At 35.8% G+C, this 17,305-nt stretch overlaps 1 protein-coding gene across 1 annotated transcript in view; it reads left to right on the top strand.

The window, feature by feature from the left end:
• Nucleotides 1–409: 409 nt before the first annotated feature.
• Nucleotides 410–17,305, top strand: part of Cad86C (Cadherin 86C) — a 43,762-nt gene continuing 26,866 nt past the window's right edge. The window contains exons 1-3 of the mRNA XM_074177211.1: nt 410–684; nt 7,702–8,097; nt 13,876–14,143. Of these exons, the coding sequence (XP_074033312.1) occupies nt 451–684; nt 7,702–8,097; nt 13,876–14,143 (898 nt within the window). The 5' untranslated portion in view covers nt 410–450. The remainder of the gene's footprint in view (nt 685–7,701; nt 8,098–13,875; nt 14,144–17,305) is intronic.

The raw sequence follows: 17,305 nt of genomic DNA, 5'->3' as shown, positions 1-17,305 counted from the left end.
TTGGAATCTTTTGATTTTTAATTCTCACTTCTTGTTAATAATTTTTTAATTTTCATTTTGTGTTAATAGTATTTTTTTTTATTTTGTGGTTGTTGCTTGTATTTTATTGTAATTTCAGTTTTTTTTTGTTTAGTACAATTGTTATTTTTCAGCTAATCTCTTTTTTAATTTTTTACAGATTATTTCAGGTATTTCAAATCAATTTATATCATATTAGACAATGGAAGTCCGAACTAATGAAATGGGCCAAGAAACATTGTCAACTACCTTCAAACAAATGTAGAATGTAAATCGGTGCAACGAATCAATAATATCAAATTTTAACACAGCTTGACATAGGAAACAATAACATGCAATCAACATTCAAAACAAAACACTCCACAAATAATTGATTTACCTTTTTCAGGCCGCCGTGGATAACACCTGTCGCCGGCTGGATTTTCATCTACTATGCGCTGGCTGCTCTTCGCGTTCGGTCCGCTTCTGGTAGCATCAGTTCCACGTTTCGACCCCTCTGCACTACTGAAGAACGTTTTAGTGCCGGCAGACGCCGCGGTGGGCTCGGTCATCTACAGACTCAGGGCAAGCGATCCTCCAACGTTCGATTATCCATTGGTGTTCAGTGTTGTGGGGAATTCCAATACTCTAGACGTGACTGGTTTGAACTGCAGCAAGTTCAATTCGGTGAGGAAAATAATATTGAGTAGAATTTATCGGATGAGTAGTGCATTATGTGAGTTTGCAGAAACGGATATTAGCTCGAGTTGATAGGTCTAGCTTGTGCGCTACAGGGTAATGTTCAAAGTTGATGGATTCAAAAACTGTTTTTTGGGTTTATAATCTTCTGCAATTTGAAAAATAAATAAAGTTGTATGTAAACCGAAAAGTTCACCCCAATAATTTACTGCGTAATTCAAACTACTGAAGAGTCCAATTTGTCAATAACTTTTCGTGTTAGGAATCACACGTTAAAAGGTAAGACCTCGTCTGTCCTTAGCTCGCACAAGTTTCTCAACTTCTGAGAGTTGTCGTTCGTATGGGGGCGACAGCTGATTAACGGAAAAAAAATTTGTTTGTTCATGAATTGTAGCTACAAATAGGAAAATCAAGAGAAAAATTAAATGTCTCTGCTTAATTTTTTTAATGGTCAACGTTTCGTAAAACTAACCTTTACAGTTTACAAAACTCAATGAATTCACTTGTGTAATATGCTTCAACGGAATTAAGTATATTTCCTTCGATGAACTCAAAAGAGTGAAATATTCGATAGTCTACTTGATTATATATACGGATGTTTTCCAAGAATTCAATATAAGTTGATATTTCAGTTTTCAACCTCTCACCTTAGCAATGGTGATAGAATACGATCCATTTCTACGGGGTGGCCGGAAACGATCCACTTCCACGGAGTTGGTTAAAATACACGTGTTATCTGCTATATGCGGATCCTTTGAGTTTTCACATTTTTTGGGAGTTTTTTTGTTGACAATTTCTGTTTTACTCCATTTTTTGTGTGATCTCCATTTGGTTTTGAAATACTCGTATGCTTCACTACCTACCATCATGTTATCTGTCTTCTCTTTGTACATCAAGATGTTCTTTTTTACAACAATACAACATTTTCCACAGGAACAAGGTACATTATAAATATACTCTTTTCAATCGTTTTTTCAATCGTATTACAGAGTCTTGTTCTGTTGACGATAATTGTTTTCTATCCATGGTAATAATTACAAAATTTTCACAAACATTTTAATTTGTAGACGCTAATTTGTTTAGCTGACACAGTAGCCTCCTCGGTAGAAATGAATATTGCACACTGGGCTACAGTTCTTCTATACAACAATAATAGGTACCTAACCTAAGTGGTTATTAGTGAAAGAGTTCTCAAATAGAATTTTTAAATGAATTACAGTCTTTGTTCTTGGACATTGAAACTTCTTTTTATGTTATATGTTATCCTAATATATCTGTGCCTTGTTGTTCTTTATATGTTTACCCGTCTACTCAAGAAGTTACCAGTCTTATATACTTCAAAATAATATTTTGTTTATTTAGTAGACTTTTTATTTTATCTGATATTTTTCCGGTATATGTGAGTGTCTTGAAGGTATAGTTCAAGTAAATGATCTAGTGCAACCTACCTTCCAACAGCTCCCTTTTAATAATATAATTAGGGCAATACTTGTTTTCCGAAAGCAGGAAACAACACATACGCACGGAGTCAAAAACAGGAGCCCACCGCACATTTGTGGTTCCAGTTAGAAGACCTATCTTTACAATTGACTGCACCGCGCTGATGAGGCCAATAGCCAGAAACACGTGTCCGCGGTTTGCCCCCCTTTTTGGAGTGTTCACTAATTGTTTCGTTTTTGATTTGTATATCATACACATTCGATAAAATCTATCTCTGTATTTATATCCTGGACCTGGATGTCACGCAGGTAGCTATAGCTGCCTACGTGGTCATGTTAGATGTAGCCTGGGAATTCTAGGTCTTCTAACTGGAACCACAAATGTTCGGTGGGCTCCTGTTGTTGACTCCGTGCGTATGTGTTGTTTCCTGCTTTCGGCAAACAAGTGTTGCCCATCTTTACATTTGGGTGTGGCCAATAGCCAGAAACACGTGTCCGCGGTTTGGCTAACTAATTGTTTCATTTTCGACTCGTATATCGTACACACTCGATACACACACACACAGCCGATACACACACAAGGTTAATGCAGTCAAACTGCTGGAGAATAATTCCATGAAAATCAAAAAATAAATAGATAAGTACTTTTTTGATCACTCCTATATTGATTTCAATTTAAGAGCCACCGGTAGACAGCTGTTTCAGCCTGTTGGGCATCGTCAGTACCGGGCAGGCGGTCCTCGATTGAAGACGATTGAAGATGAGAAAAACCAAGAAAGTACTTGATAAAAATAGCTGCGTAAACGCAAGCGAAACATAAGTGGAACCACCTATTGGTGTGACACCCAAGTCAACTTGCCAAGTTTTTATGTCAGTGTTGGTGGTTTGATCAATCAACCGACAACTGCGGTAATAGTTTGTAATAGTTTGTTTTCCTTGAAACCAAACTTGAGATGTAGATTCTTATATACATTGAAAAATACTTTCTGTGTTTCAATATTTAGATGCATCCGAATGTTATTCACTGGTATCTCTTTTTCGCATTGTTCACCACCGCTATTGGAATCAGTACATTGGAAAAAGTCGGCGTTGTTATCACACTCGTTATTACTATTAGTACTCGTCCAAGGACGTCACATTTTAAACAGATAACAAAAATTTCAAGTAATTATAACTGCACCAATATCGAATTTTAACACTAAAATTGCGATCAGTTCCTGAACTGAACACGACGGCGATAACTTCCACGATTTCTATTCGTCATCGTAACATTACTTCAAATTTAATTTTATGACTGTTTAGCTAATCATAAAACTCGGTTAGCAAAAATTAACCAATACGAACCGCCAAGTCTACTCCACGTGGACTAATTCGCTACCGGTTCATTTCTATGTATTAGTTTTTTTTTGGCCTTTGATAGTGCCGCCAACTTCAAGAGAGCACAATATCGTTTACTTCGACTATACCAGTATTATATTTCATGTGAGGGTATACTTGGTTTGTTGTTTGAAATGTTTCTTATCAAGGATGTGATGAATTACATTCGGGTTGAAGTTGTTATATTCTGCAATTTGTTTAATCAGATTTAATTTCTTATTAGAATTCTCAGTGGACATTGGTGTGTTAATTAGTATGTGAATCATACTGTATTAAGCTATTAATTTATGTTACCGTGGGTGATTAGAATAGTTGTTTATAGTGTTGTCTGTATGGGTTGGTTCATAGTTAATTGCAAAATCGTGTTTGTTAACAATTTTTGTAATTGTAAGGTAGTAGATACACTGATACGCGATATCCTCCTGAAGCTTTTTTCTCCTGGAGCATTTTAATAATAGTCACTTCGCCTTATATATTAAGTACTAACTCGATTGAAAACTGTCTTAGCCCCATTATACTAACATCTAACCTCGCCTTCATTTGAGTGATGAATATGACAAATTACTGAATAATGGGACTCTTCAGTGGTTTATAATTACGCACGTTTATGTTACTTTTCGTAGTGAAATTTTCAGTTTGACCTTCATTACTCTTCAGCAAATTATCTTTTTTTGAGGACAAAACACAAGCATTACAAAAAAATCTCTTAAGGTGCTCTCAGAGCGGTGCCTGTGCGGAAGTAGCGATTCACATTGGATTTGAATCGCTGGAGATTAAATCCATTTAGAAAAACGTCTCAGGAAGTTTATTCCACATTAACGCAGTTCTCCAGATGAAAGAGTTCTTAAACAGTGAAGTTAGAGGTGTACTGAGTTGAACCTCAAAACGATGAGTAGCCACAGTCCGTCACGTATTTCTGATATGTACCGCTCTTGGTGGAATAAAATGTGCCAAGTCAGTTAAACACTTCCCGTGACAGTATCTATAGAATAGAGACAAATCTCCAGCCTTTCTTCGATGTTCCAGGCTATCAAGGTTGCACGTGATGTTCGCGTCTCCAATCAGGCGAATGGCTCTTTCTTGGATGGATGGGTTCCAGCAACTTCAGGGTATGTTGGGGGGGTAGAACTCTATACATAATATTGCATAATACTGCAAACAAGATCTGATCTGAGCTTTATAAAGGATCAAAAGTTGCTGAGGTGTGCACAGTTTTCTGGTTCGGTTTCTGTTCCGAACTTTTGAGAATCAGTCTTTGCAATTCCATCGACATGATTGTGCCAAGATATATTGGTGTCCATTTCAACCCCCAACAAACTTATCGAAGCAGAAAGCGAAATTGTCGGAGCCATTTTTTTTTGGATGCCTGGGTTTATGTGGCATTGAGTTGAAGTTGGTTACTTTCATCCTCTCACTCTTTCACATCTAGATTCTCATTCAGATATGCAATCTCCTGCTGCCGGTGAAGATGTGCCACCGTAGCCGATGTCCTGGAATCCAAATGAAATGACGAGATAAGTGTACTGTCGTCAACAAAGCATTATATTGGATTCTTGATTTTTTTCAACAATTCGTTGATATATAATAAAAAAAGGTTGGAGACAATATGGATCCCTGGAGAACACCAGCGTTTATGGTGAAAGTATTCGCGAGATATCCATTGACGGCCACTTGCAGGAAACGGTCTTTCAGGAAGCTGGAGAGCCATACACAGAAATGATCCGACAAACCATAGCATCAAAGTTTGGCCAGCAGACCCTCATGCCACACACGGTCAAAGACCTTAGAAATATCAAGCGCAACAGCTCTTGATTCTCCATGTTTCTCGATTGAGTTATTCCAAATACGAGTGACATACGATAAAAGGTCGCCTGTTGATCTTTGTTTCCGAAAGCCATATTGATTATCGCTCAAAATGTTGAAGCCTTCCAAATATTTGAGGATATGCTGGTTTACGGCTTTCTCCATGATTTTTGATATCACTGAAAGCATAGTGACTGGTCTATAGTTATTTGGAAGATTTTTCTTGCCCTCTTTGGAAGTAGTCTGAACGCGAGCAATCTTCCAACAAGAAGGAAAAACTCCTTTCTTGCAAGACAGGTTGAAAAGTCTGCAAAATACTGGTGCGAGTTCATTTGCGCACTTTTCAAGTAAGATTAGATTAGATTTAATATGGGGCTTCTGTGCTGAACAGCCACTACACTGCGACCTTTGTAGATCTATTGTATGTGCCCTCATGTATGCTAGAGTTCCTTGTCTAGGCCCGTCTTTGTAACTAGACTTTATAGGCCAGACCTCAAGTTTCCCATATATTGAGAGGGTTGTGGTTTTTTCTCCCCTAATGTTGCAAACCTTATCCTTGACAGACCTTAGCAATAGCGTAGTATGTGTACGTTGGTTTCCTCATCCTCTTGGCAAAGCCTGCATAGGGCTGTAACTGCCAGTCCGATGTTGTTCATGTGTTTGTTGAGTCTATAGTGTCCCATCAATAGCCTGACTAGAACTCTAGTTGATCGCCTATTCAGACTTAGTAGGTACTCCGTGAAGTTTATCGCAGCGCTTTTGCTGTACCACAAAAGGGTTCTGAGCCAATGGAGGAGCATCGTGCTCCTTCTCGTGCTAGTGAATCAGCCTCTTCGTTGCCCTTGTATCCTGTGTGGCCAGGTACTCAGGCTAATGACAGTCTGTTTTGACTACCTAGTTCTTGTAGCTTTTCTAGGCAGTTCCAGACCAGTTTGGAATTGACCTGCATGGAGCTAATTGCTTTTATAGCTGTTTGGCTATCAGAGTATATTGCAATAGTCTTTTCCTTAAACTCTTGGCTTAGTAACTCTCTGTGCAGTGACGTATTGCTGCCGTTTCTGCCTGGAATATCGTCACTTTTTTACCTAAGCTTAGTGAGACTTTTGTCTTTGGTTTAGTTATATAGATTCCTGTTCCTACACCGTCTTCAGTTTTTGAGCCGTCTGTGTAACAGGCAATCTCTGCATTTATTGGAGGTCCTCCTTTCCATGCCTCTCAGCCTGTTATAATTGTTTTGAAGTTTTTTCCGAAGCTATACTGGGGAAGCAACTCATCCGATGGCATTCCCATTATGGGGTCGTTTTCCAACTCTTTGTTCAGCTCGTTGTACCTCTTACCGTGCAGCATACTTATAGGCATTTGCCCTTTGGTAAGTCTACTGATGACTGACCTGGCTTCCCCTTGAATATATAGATGTAGTGGCGTTAGGTTCAGTAAGACTTTTAATGCGGCTGTTGGAGTGGTTCTTATAGCGCCCGTGGCAGTCAGGCAAGCTTGCCTTTGAATGCCACTAAGCCTTCGAATCGCCCCAGTCTGCTGAGTCTTTGGCCACCATACCACCGAGCCATATGCTATCATGGGTAAGATAACCCTGGTATATAGCCATATGGTAATTTTTGGTTGTAAACCCCAATTTTTTCCGCACATCCTTCTACACAAGTTGAAAGCTATCGTGCTTTTTTGGATTATTTTTTGTAGGTGTTGATTCCATGTCAACTTGTGGTCAAAAATGACTCCCAAGTTTTCAAGTAAGGTGACGAGCCCTTCATCAGGACCAGACACCTTGTTGATATTGAGCTGTTTCAGAACTCGCCTGATTAGACGTTGTCGAAAAGTAATTTTCGGCATTGTGGGTTCTTGTGTAGAAACAGTGGGTGGTGGCTTTTCCAGAAAATCGACTGTGTAGTGGGACGCACATTGTTCAGCTAGTAGATTTGCTTTTTCTATGGCCGTTATTGCAATTGAACCATCCGCTTGAGGTTATCTCAAGGTTATCTTCGTTAGGAACAGAATAGTTCAAATGCTGCATTTAGGTATAATCGCCTAGTGGCATTAATATACATGGGAAATCGAAACAGCCCTATCTGGTACTGTAATACCTATTCAGCTGTTTGCAGTAAAAGCTGCAGAGAGACTGAAATGAAGAGATGTTCGATGTGGAAAACTGCCTTTGCAACAGATCGTTGTTCTTGTTGAAGTTTGTGTTTTTGTTGCTTCCGCAGATGACGTTTTCATAAGAGGAGTCATCATCACTTTTTGGTTTAGTTTACACCCTATTCTGATGACGTCAACTTGGTTGATGGAACGTTCTTCGAAGAGACTGTTAGAGTTCTGGAGTGTAGGATAAATGTTTTTGTTGATACAATTTTTTTCATTCTGCTTGTAGGTCTGCCAGGCCAACGTAGTACTGAAAAAACGACTAGAACCTGGTCGTTTTTACGACTTCACCGTTGAAGTGCGAAATCAAAGGGGAGAATTTACTTCATTGAATTGTTCATTTCGTGCCACCAATGCCACCACTCCAATAGAGAAAATTTTTCCTGGAGCGCCCAGTTTGCTGACCATTTCTGAAAGCTCCAGAAGGAATACAGAAATCGGTACCATCTTGGCGAAAGGGAAACCTTCCGGTCCCAGAAGCGTTCTGTTGGAACTTTGGGGGTCGCCTGAATTTGGACTCCGTCAGAGGTTGGTTTCTGAAAATGATGCTGAAGGGACGATTCTTCTCTTGAATTCTTTGGATTATGAAAAGAAGACTGTGCATCATGTGACTATTTATGCAAATGTAAGTAGATCGTCATGCTTTCGATATCATTATGGTTCGACTAATGACCAGTCTTTTATATAATTTTATCGATTTCCTACAAGCCGTTCATTTTTGTCAAATTGTGAAGGATAAAAATACTTGAAATTATATATCAACCTGAGTCAAATCAAGTAAAATATATTTTTCTGTTTGACAATGTTGTAAGTAATTGTATCAGAAATAGTCAGTGATAGCTGAGTTACAAAGTTGAAGATACATTACAGTCTACTACACTCAAAACAGACTCACAAGGTATGTGTGAAGATGTGAAATGATAAAAGTTTTACCATTATAAAAGAAATCATGTCAAGTCATTAAATGGGAATGTAATAAACTAATTATCAATTTCCACATCAGAAAACAGATTCAACAGAGAAGAATTCAATTCCATTCGGTTGTTCAGTAAATTTTCAAATCTATTATCTTATAAGTATTGCAAAAAATTTGAGTTCCAAACGTGGTTGTACTGATTGGCCCTTACATTCAACAAACTACTCCTAAATTTTTTCATTCTTTGGGAAAATGTTCTTCCCATTTGGCCAATACAAAATAGCGATTTTGTAAAATATCCCGTGAAAATCTTACAATGAAGTGTTACTCGAATAAAGTTTTCACTAGAGCGGAACAAGCCCATTTCAGTGTTTCAGGATTTTTATGATAATTGTTTCAATAATGGAGAAAATTAATTCAATCTCTGAACCTCACTGTAGTTTATCTTGTCGCAAATGAAATAATTCCCTAGTTTACTTTTTGGCTTTCTAATTCTCCGTCTCCATACAATTTTGAATAAAAACTGAAAACTAGAAATCCAAAAAAGGTTTTTTCTCCGATTGGCATTAAACGTTAATTTTAGTGACATTTTCATTGCTTGGGCATTGAAAAATTATTTTTTTATTGAAATCAAACTTTTTTTCAAAATCGTGATCTGCATAAGCAACCGAACATCCTATAGTATTAATGATTATTGTGGATATTTATAATAGTGAGCGATCAATTTTCAACATTACTCCACTGGCTTGATAATCCGTTTTACCTTTTGTAATCATAGTGTACTTATTTTTATTCATTTATGAAGTACCTACTGCTAAAACCGACGGTATTTTGGTTTTTGATATCTGAGAAAAGTCTTTCACTAACATTTGTTTTTGCAGCTATACAGTCTATAATGTAATCTTCGGTTATTGATTATTTATGAACTCCAACCCCCATGCCTTTTAAGCATGGTTATATCTGCCACATAGTCCAATAAGAATGTCCAATAAGAATGACAGCCCACCATCTTCATATTTTTTGTTGAAGTAAAACAATAAATGAGCTTAATTTTTTTGTCTTCGTGACAGGAAGGATACTAAGGATAATTTGCCTCCAATATCTTTAATTTGATCTTTTTCCAGTCGTACAAACTAGAGTAAGGAAAATTGTTTACTTACTACTGAATTCAATAGTTTATCAATTCCCAATTCTTACCTTTGTAAATAGGTATATCCCAACCAGCAAAATTGTTTTATAATTTCATGGTGCTACAACAGTTTTATTTTGTTGGTATTTTATAATTACTTCCAAAATGCTAATTGATTATATTAGACGAGCCGTGAATATAATACAGTTATATGCAATAAAAGTGTTTTATAAATTTGTCATAGAAACGTTTATAAAATAAAATTATAAATACGTTATAAAATAGTCACGAAATTATCACAGAAACTTTTTTACAACTAACTTATAAAACATATTCTCTTATAAAATCAAATTGTTGTGTAGAAGATTTACAGCACTTTTCTGTGAGGTTTTTATGTTCTTTATAAAACTATTTCAAGATTATTTTATAACTGCCTAAAGTTTTAATAAAATTATTTTATTGGAATGCTTTCAAATACAATTTTGTTTTCATTGCCATATTGTCACTTTGATGATAATTTCCCAAGTATTTCATAGTATGGTGTATTTACTACAATTCCAAAAAAATAAAATAACTGTTATAAAATCAAATTGCTTTCTCTATAATATATTTGCTATTGCTAAGAATAAAATGCATCACTTTAGAAGAACCAGCTGACATTGATTTTAGAGGTCGTGTAATGAAGTATGCTTTGTCAAGTTTAATTTGACTAGTATCCCAATAACTATAGGCCTAATAACGTCGTGTAATATTGGTCACTGGAAAAAAAAAATAAGAAAAGCGGTTCGTTTCAGACGAAGACCTAGTGTTTCAAATTTGTTCTTGCTAAAAACAGGATTATTAATGATTAAGTGTTTCTTAATAGTTTTATAGGGGTAACATAGAAGCTAAAAGCCATTAAAACTCTTGCTATTGATACCAAATTATTTTATAGAACGACGCCATTTTAAAATGATAACGATTCGGAATACTGGCATTAGATGAGTTGAAAATATGAAATACTGCACATATAGATGAAAAGTACATAGATATTATAAGATTATATTATTTGGAACAAACTGAGTTGATTTGCAACTAAAAAATGAATACGTCGACAGAGTGAATTTTTGTATAATTGATGATTTTTTTCAAAAATTTTAACAACAGAGTGGCGCGCTTAAATTTTACTAATAATAGGCTATATATTTGTCAATAAAATTTCATTCGCAGTTAAAATATCAATCTTTGAAGCACAAACAATGTCTTCACCGGTTTTATACGTACAAAAGTGAAGTTATTAAAATGGCCCCAACCTTTCAGTTGGTGACATATCTATTATATTTTTCTAGTGTCCAAAACAAAATCACTTCTTGCGTCTGCATTATATTTCATAACCCTTACTTAAAATTTTTAAAAAAACTTTTATAAAATTGTATTTCAATTATTTTATAAGATTCTTTGCAAAACTGTTGTTCAAGGGTGTTAGAAAAATTGTATAGTGACTGCCGAAATGTTTATAAAACTGTTTTGAAGTGTTTGCAAAAGGCGTTACAAAATATTATTGAAGACTATAATGTTTTATGAAACGGTGCCAATTTCCTATTTATAGCTGTTTTATAAGCACATTGAAAACATTTCTGGGAGAAATACAGTTTTATAATTTGTTTCTCCGAAACGTTTTCACAACCATTATAAAATATAAAATTGCTAGTTGGGATATTATCTGGAGCTTCCAAAATGGATTGTTGAATTTGTAATTTCTCTAATAGGTAGGTACTCGGGATTTTTTGGAACGGTAGGTAACTATCTGATTGACGCTTTGAAAAAGCTCGCAGTATAAAATATTTGGATATATCTGTATCATTGTTAATGTTGTCTTCAACATAGAATATGTTGATCATGAAGTCGAAAATTTCAATGTTTTGGCAAATTCTGCAAAGTATGCCAGTAAAACATTCTCTGACAGCATGTGTCACATCCAGTAGTTCTGATTTTTTGCAGATTTGTTTATAATGTTGGCCTAATGAATAAAATCCAAGTTTATAACCTCGAGCGCCGAACGCAACTTTGTCAAAAATCGAAAAAACCGCGAAAAAATCGGGTTCTTTCAAATTTTGGCGATTAAAATCCTGAAGGGTTAGTTTTTGAAAAAACTTCCCACATGAGTTTTTAAAGTAGACTTAATTTACTACAATCTAATATGTCTGTTTCTGTTTAAAATCTGATTTTCCGTTAATCAGCTGTCTCCCTCATACGAACGACAATTCTCAGAAGTTGTGCGAGCTAAGGACTAACGAGGTCTTACCTTTTAACGTGTGATTCCTGACATTCAACAACTGACCGGCTGCCCATAACGAAAAAAAAATTGGATTATTCATTAGGCCAACATCACAAACAAGTCTGCAAAAAATCAGAACTACCGGATTTCAAAAACTAGTCCTTTAGGGTTATTATCTCCAAAATTGGAGAAAAAACCCGATTTTTCGCGAATTTTTCGATTTTCGACAAAGTTGCGTTCGGCGCACGAGTTCAAACACTTGGATTATTCATTAAGCCAACATCACAAACAAGTCAACAAAACATCAGAACTACAGGATTTCAAAAATTAGTCCTTTAGGGTTATTATCACCAAAATCGGAGAAAAAAACCCAATTTTTCGCGGTTTTTTCGATTTTTGACAAAGTTGCGTTCAGCTCCCGAGGTTACAAACTTGGATTATTCATTAGACCAACATTACAAACAAGTCTGCAAAAAATCAGAACTACCGGATTTGACACATACTAACCCATACTTTCAGGCGACAAAGTTACTGGGTTAATAACAACCCAGACGTTCCTTGGCAAAGAGTAGGTAATGTAACTTAAACAGGGCTATGGCATTAAAATATCAGGTTACTGTCATACATACCTATAACTTTTACTGTGCACACAATTATTATCCATATTTAATATTACATATTATCTTTCGTTAAATATGGTCTAACCGAGAATAATAATGATTATTGGAAAATATTTAACGATTTGAAATCAGAAGTTAACACATACGGTTACAATAAATAATGAAAATGGTGAGTTACATCCAGTATATGAAAAAATTAAAGTTCATCTCGATTTTTTTTAAACTGTAGAAGCAATCAGAGAAAAAAGTATATGTTCCACACGGCAGAGAAACAGATTTACTACTGCTTTGGCTAGTTCAATTACCTTGGCTTCATCTCGGCAATAACAAGCTAGCGGCGGCAGTAAATCTGTAACTTTTCTGCTTAGGTAAACAAACTCTTTTACCAAAAACTTATCCCTCTTCAAAAATATCTACCCTGTCAAATAAACTTGCTAGTTTACTGACCTGAATAAAGTTTTGCTTGAAATTTTGGATGTTTTTCTGCGATCTTCAAATCGGTTTGACGTCATTCGATTTAACTAAATTGCTTACATTAGCATAACTCTAGTCAATTGGAATTATTGCTTACAAATAGGCATTGCGAAAAACTGTTGGGTTCTTGTTCTACGTCTTCTGGTTGAAAGGAAAGTCTTGTTTTGATGATTGCTAATGCTTCATTTTTAAATAGTTTTATTCAGCTTGCCCTGTTTGTTTGTTTGGGTCAAATTAGTAATTGCAGTTTGAACCATTTCCTATTAACAGATTGATCTGATATACGGTACACATATTTATTTTTGATGACAATACAATTTAATGAACTCTGTATCATTGTAAATCCAAAATGGCCGCAGCTACAAAATAGCAGATTACATATTGTTTCACAACTACCTCAATATGGGTATCAGATGACAGAGTTTGACTAATAGAATGGTAGCGAACTTTGAAAAAGATGCAAATTCAAGATGGCACTCAATGAACTGGACAGAATGATAAGAATTGAATAACAAAATTAGAAACTAAAAACATGAAAATAAAAAATAGTTTGAACGATTTCATCGGAAAAAAAATAATGAAATCATTGAGGGTTGTGTTGACGCTACGCACAACGATTTTATTATTTTTTATCTGATCAATACCGTAAATTGCTGAGGAGAGTGGTGTGATGACTGCTACCTAGGACCTTCGGAATTATTTTTCAATTATTAGTGCATTATTATTATTATTTTATAAAACCGTTTAACATATTTTTTTACTTATTTTTTTGAAACAATGTAATCTTGAAGTCAAAATGCCCCCTAAGGCAAAACATCACTTGAATGCTATTTCATGTATTTTTTACTCCATTTCCGACAATATGACTTTATGACATATATATGTTTACTCATATACTGCCCTCTTCTTAATGCAGTTTAACTCCGTCAGTAACAATTTTTATAATTTTTCAATAACAAAGTGCATCTTGAATCGACTTGCTTTCCTCAGACATTCAACATTTCTAGGATCCTTGGACGAATACCGAGGAAGACACCCGTAATATAGCAGGCTGGCCTCTACTAGTTGCCGTTTTGGACGAACAAGATACACCTCCTATATTCACCATCGCTCCCCCTACTACTACTCTCAGTCCCAGCCTCGTTCCTGGCGATACTATTTTGAGGGTTCAAGCTGAAGATGGCGACAGAGGAAACCCAAGGGACATCCGTTACGAATTAGTACAGGAAGAAGAAAATCCTTACCTCTCATTTTTTGATATTGATGAAAATACAGGTAAATCGAATAATGTTAATTTTAACGGCCTGAGAAAACTGCGTCAAAGCTATTTTCTGAGTTTGTGAACCATATTCTGCAGGTTTTTGATAAAGCCTGATGTTTCGTCCACGACTGCGGTGAACATTATCAAAGGCGATGAGGTAACGGACTCAGTGTTCTCGTTGTATTCTCAACATACATATAGGTACTACTTCGTCCAGTATCTGTGTTTTTGGTTTCATTTCCTCGGTGGTGGATGTGACTTGCTTCATATTACCTGATCTAATTTGCTAATGATCTAATATGCCTTCTTTCTTTCGATTGAAATTATCTTTGTGTTTATGAATTTACATTATCTTTCTGTGTAATCTTGAATAGTAATTTTGGGTTTTGTCCAGTAACTGTGTATCATTGAATGGAAAACGTCTGTCTTGTTCAAGAGCTTGTTCGGCTATAGCTGATTTGTCGGTCGCTTCGGGCTGACCGACAAATCAATCTAATTGAATGAGATACAAAGATCATATCAATCGAAAGGAAGAAGGTATGAACATTAATAAAATCTGACTGCCTGCCCTAAACCGCACACAAATCAGATCATTCATCTCAGGTAATAGAAATGAAGGCACGCATACCAAAAATATATTCACTGTGACTGTTTCCTCATTGCCATTGATGATGTCCACCACGTTAGACTCAAAACCCTGCAGACCACGGCTAACGAATACGGAAAAAACTTCAACACAATACAGGCAGATTTTTTATAATATAAGATCAGACAAACATAAATATTTCCTATTGAACGAAAATCATTTTTTTATGAAGGAAATCAGAGTTTTAAAACTTTCTTCGGGTATTTTTCAGATTGTAGAAGGTGGAAATACCAAAAAAAGATTGATAAACATATTTTCTATATAGTAGCTTCATTCAAAAATTTAACATGATGATTGTGTATAACTTGAAGACTTCTATTGCATTAACACGCTTTGTTTTCGGGTTGTTTACCTCACGATACTGGTGGATTAGATAGATGCAGTCTAACAAGATTGTTCACTACTCCTTGATAAAAAAAAGGTAGATAGATAGAAAATAGATAGATATGTAACACATATCTAAATCTATCTATCACAACATTCAATTATATACAGATTTGTTTCACAAAATAACTATGAATTAATGATTATATTAAAGAAAAAAAACTGTCAGCAACTTATGTCAGCAAAACCCAATAGGTTCACTACTGACACATTTCAAATATTAATCTATATAGATTGAAATAGACTTTTAAATATCTTTGATTGACATAGAGAATATATTATACACACACACACACACACACACACACATATATATATATATATATATATATATATATATATATATATATATATATATATATATATATATATATAAGAATTCGGATCCCATTTTATATATTTTTGTATCACGTACCACATCCTTTTGTTTGGACCATGACTTATTATAAACAATTGGGAAATTTACAATTTACAAAAAAAGAAAAATAAAATCAATGATTTCATCATCCCAAATACCTATCATGATGCAGCCATGATTGGCTACATTTCTAATTCTTGTAAAAACATTCTTTCGAAGTATTACTTTCCCACTTTGAATAAAATTAGAGACATCCATCCAAGAATTATCCTAACGAGGTTGAACACTATTATTTTCTTACTATTCACAACTGTGGCTGACTGACAATTTTTCTGATATAATAATTAATCAAAACCGATCACCTCTTAATAACATACCTATGTGGTATGGTCAATCCTATCTTTATTATAGTGGTCCACAAGAGAACTTTAATATACTGTTTCCGGATATATTTGATATCTATTACAATTTTCCGTATCGGTTCATAATTATTTTCATGTACATTTCAAAAATATTTATTTCGAATTATGTATGTCGCTCGGTGCCTCATCATCGCGTGAAATCCCTTTAAATGAAAATGGCACAAAAAATTCAAAAACAAACTTGTTTTTGTTTATTCAAACTCCACAACTTTAACACTTCGCTATCTTAATGGTTTACTGAAACAATCAAAGTCTCGCGTGTCGAAAACTTCAGCCAAAGTTGTATGAAAAAAAATTAAGTATGCGTGTCGCCGCTAGAGAATTGCTATTTGAATAAAACGAAACAAGTGACGTACGTATAATTGATAAATATGATGCACCGCCCGTTTTATTCAAATCGACTACAGTGACCCATATTTCTAAGCCAATCGATTGTTTGTCGTCCATTCACTAATGAGCTTTAGATGGGTTTGTGTAAGCTGAATATTTTCCTGAAATATGATTATGCTATCTATGCGAAGTCGGGGCCACGGCGCTACAGTGGGGCAGCCGGTTCTTTGCCTTTATTCAAAGCGGAGCTCTTGGCGTCCGCCGCAGGAAGTACCCTTGCTGTTGGAGGTGATCTGCTTTGTCCAGCCTCATTCCAGCCACCGCCTTAAATTGAGGTGAGCACTTCTGTCTAGCCTCGGGATTGGTTTTTGTTTTTGTTGTTCCTGTTTTTGTGTAGTTTCATTCATGTGTGTTCCCACGAGTAGCAACGGAAAAGTTGGTCACCTCTGGCAGAGCCCCGCGTTACCACGCGTGTTCTGCTACTGCCGATTTTTCTATTTGACTTAATCTACAGTTTCTCCGATGTCCATTCAGCCTTATACCCATGGATCTTTTGATGGTACCGATATAAACTTTTCCGCAGGTGCACGATATACCTCCACAGCTGATAGTGGATCTCTTTTGTCTTTCGCAGATTTCAGGCTTTGTTGTATTTTCCTGGTGGGCTTGAACACTGTTTTTATGCTATGCTTCCTTAAGATTCTTTCGATTCTGTCTGTAACCCTAGGAATGTATGGCAGAAATTCACGTGCAACAGTTTGAGTTTCCTCCATATTTTGACTTGTAGAAGTCTTCAGTTTCATAGCCTTGTTGATTTCCGTTACACTGTATCGATTCGATCTTAAAGCCACTTGAAGATGCTCCAATTCTTCTTGAGGGTGTTCCGGTTCACATATTCCACGGGCACGTCTGTCAGGGTGTTGATATTTCTCCGCTTTTGACTCGGATGGTGGTTCGAAAGTGCATGCAGATATTTGTCCGTGTGTGTCAGTTTTCGGTACACTTTATGTGTCAGTCTTGTGCCACGCCTTTCGAC

This window comes from Leptinotarsa decemlineata, unplaced genomic scaffold (assembly GCF_025532065.1).
Source record: "Leptinotarsa decemlineata unplaced genomic scaffold, Ldec_3_MD MMD2_tig00002159_RagTag_RagTag, whole genome shotgun sequence".
NCBI classification, from domain to species: Eukaryota; Metazoa; Arthropoda; class Insecta; order Coleoptera; family Chrysomelidae; genus Leptinotarsa; species Leptinotarsa decemlineata.
Note: the sequence above shows the minus strand (reverse complement) of the source record. Positions and strands in the feature narration are given on the sequence as shown.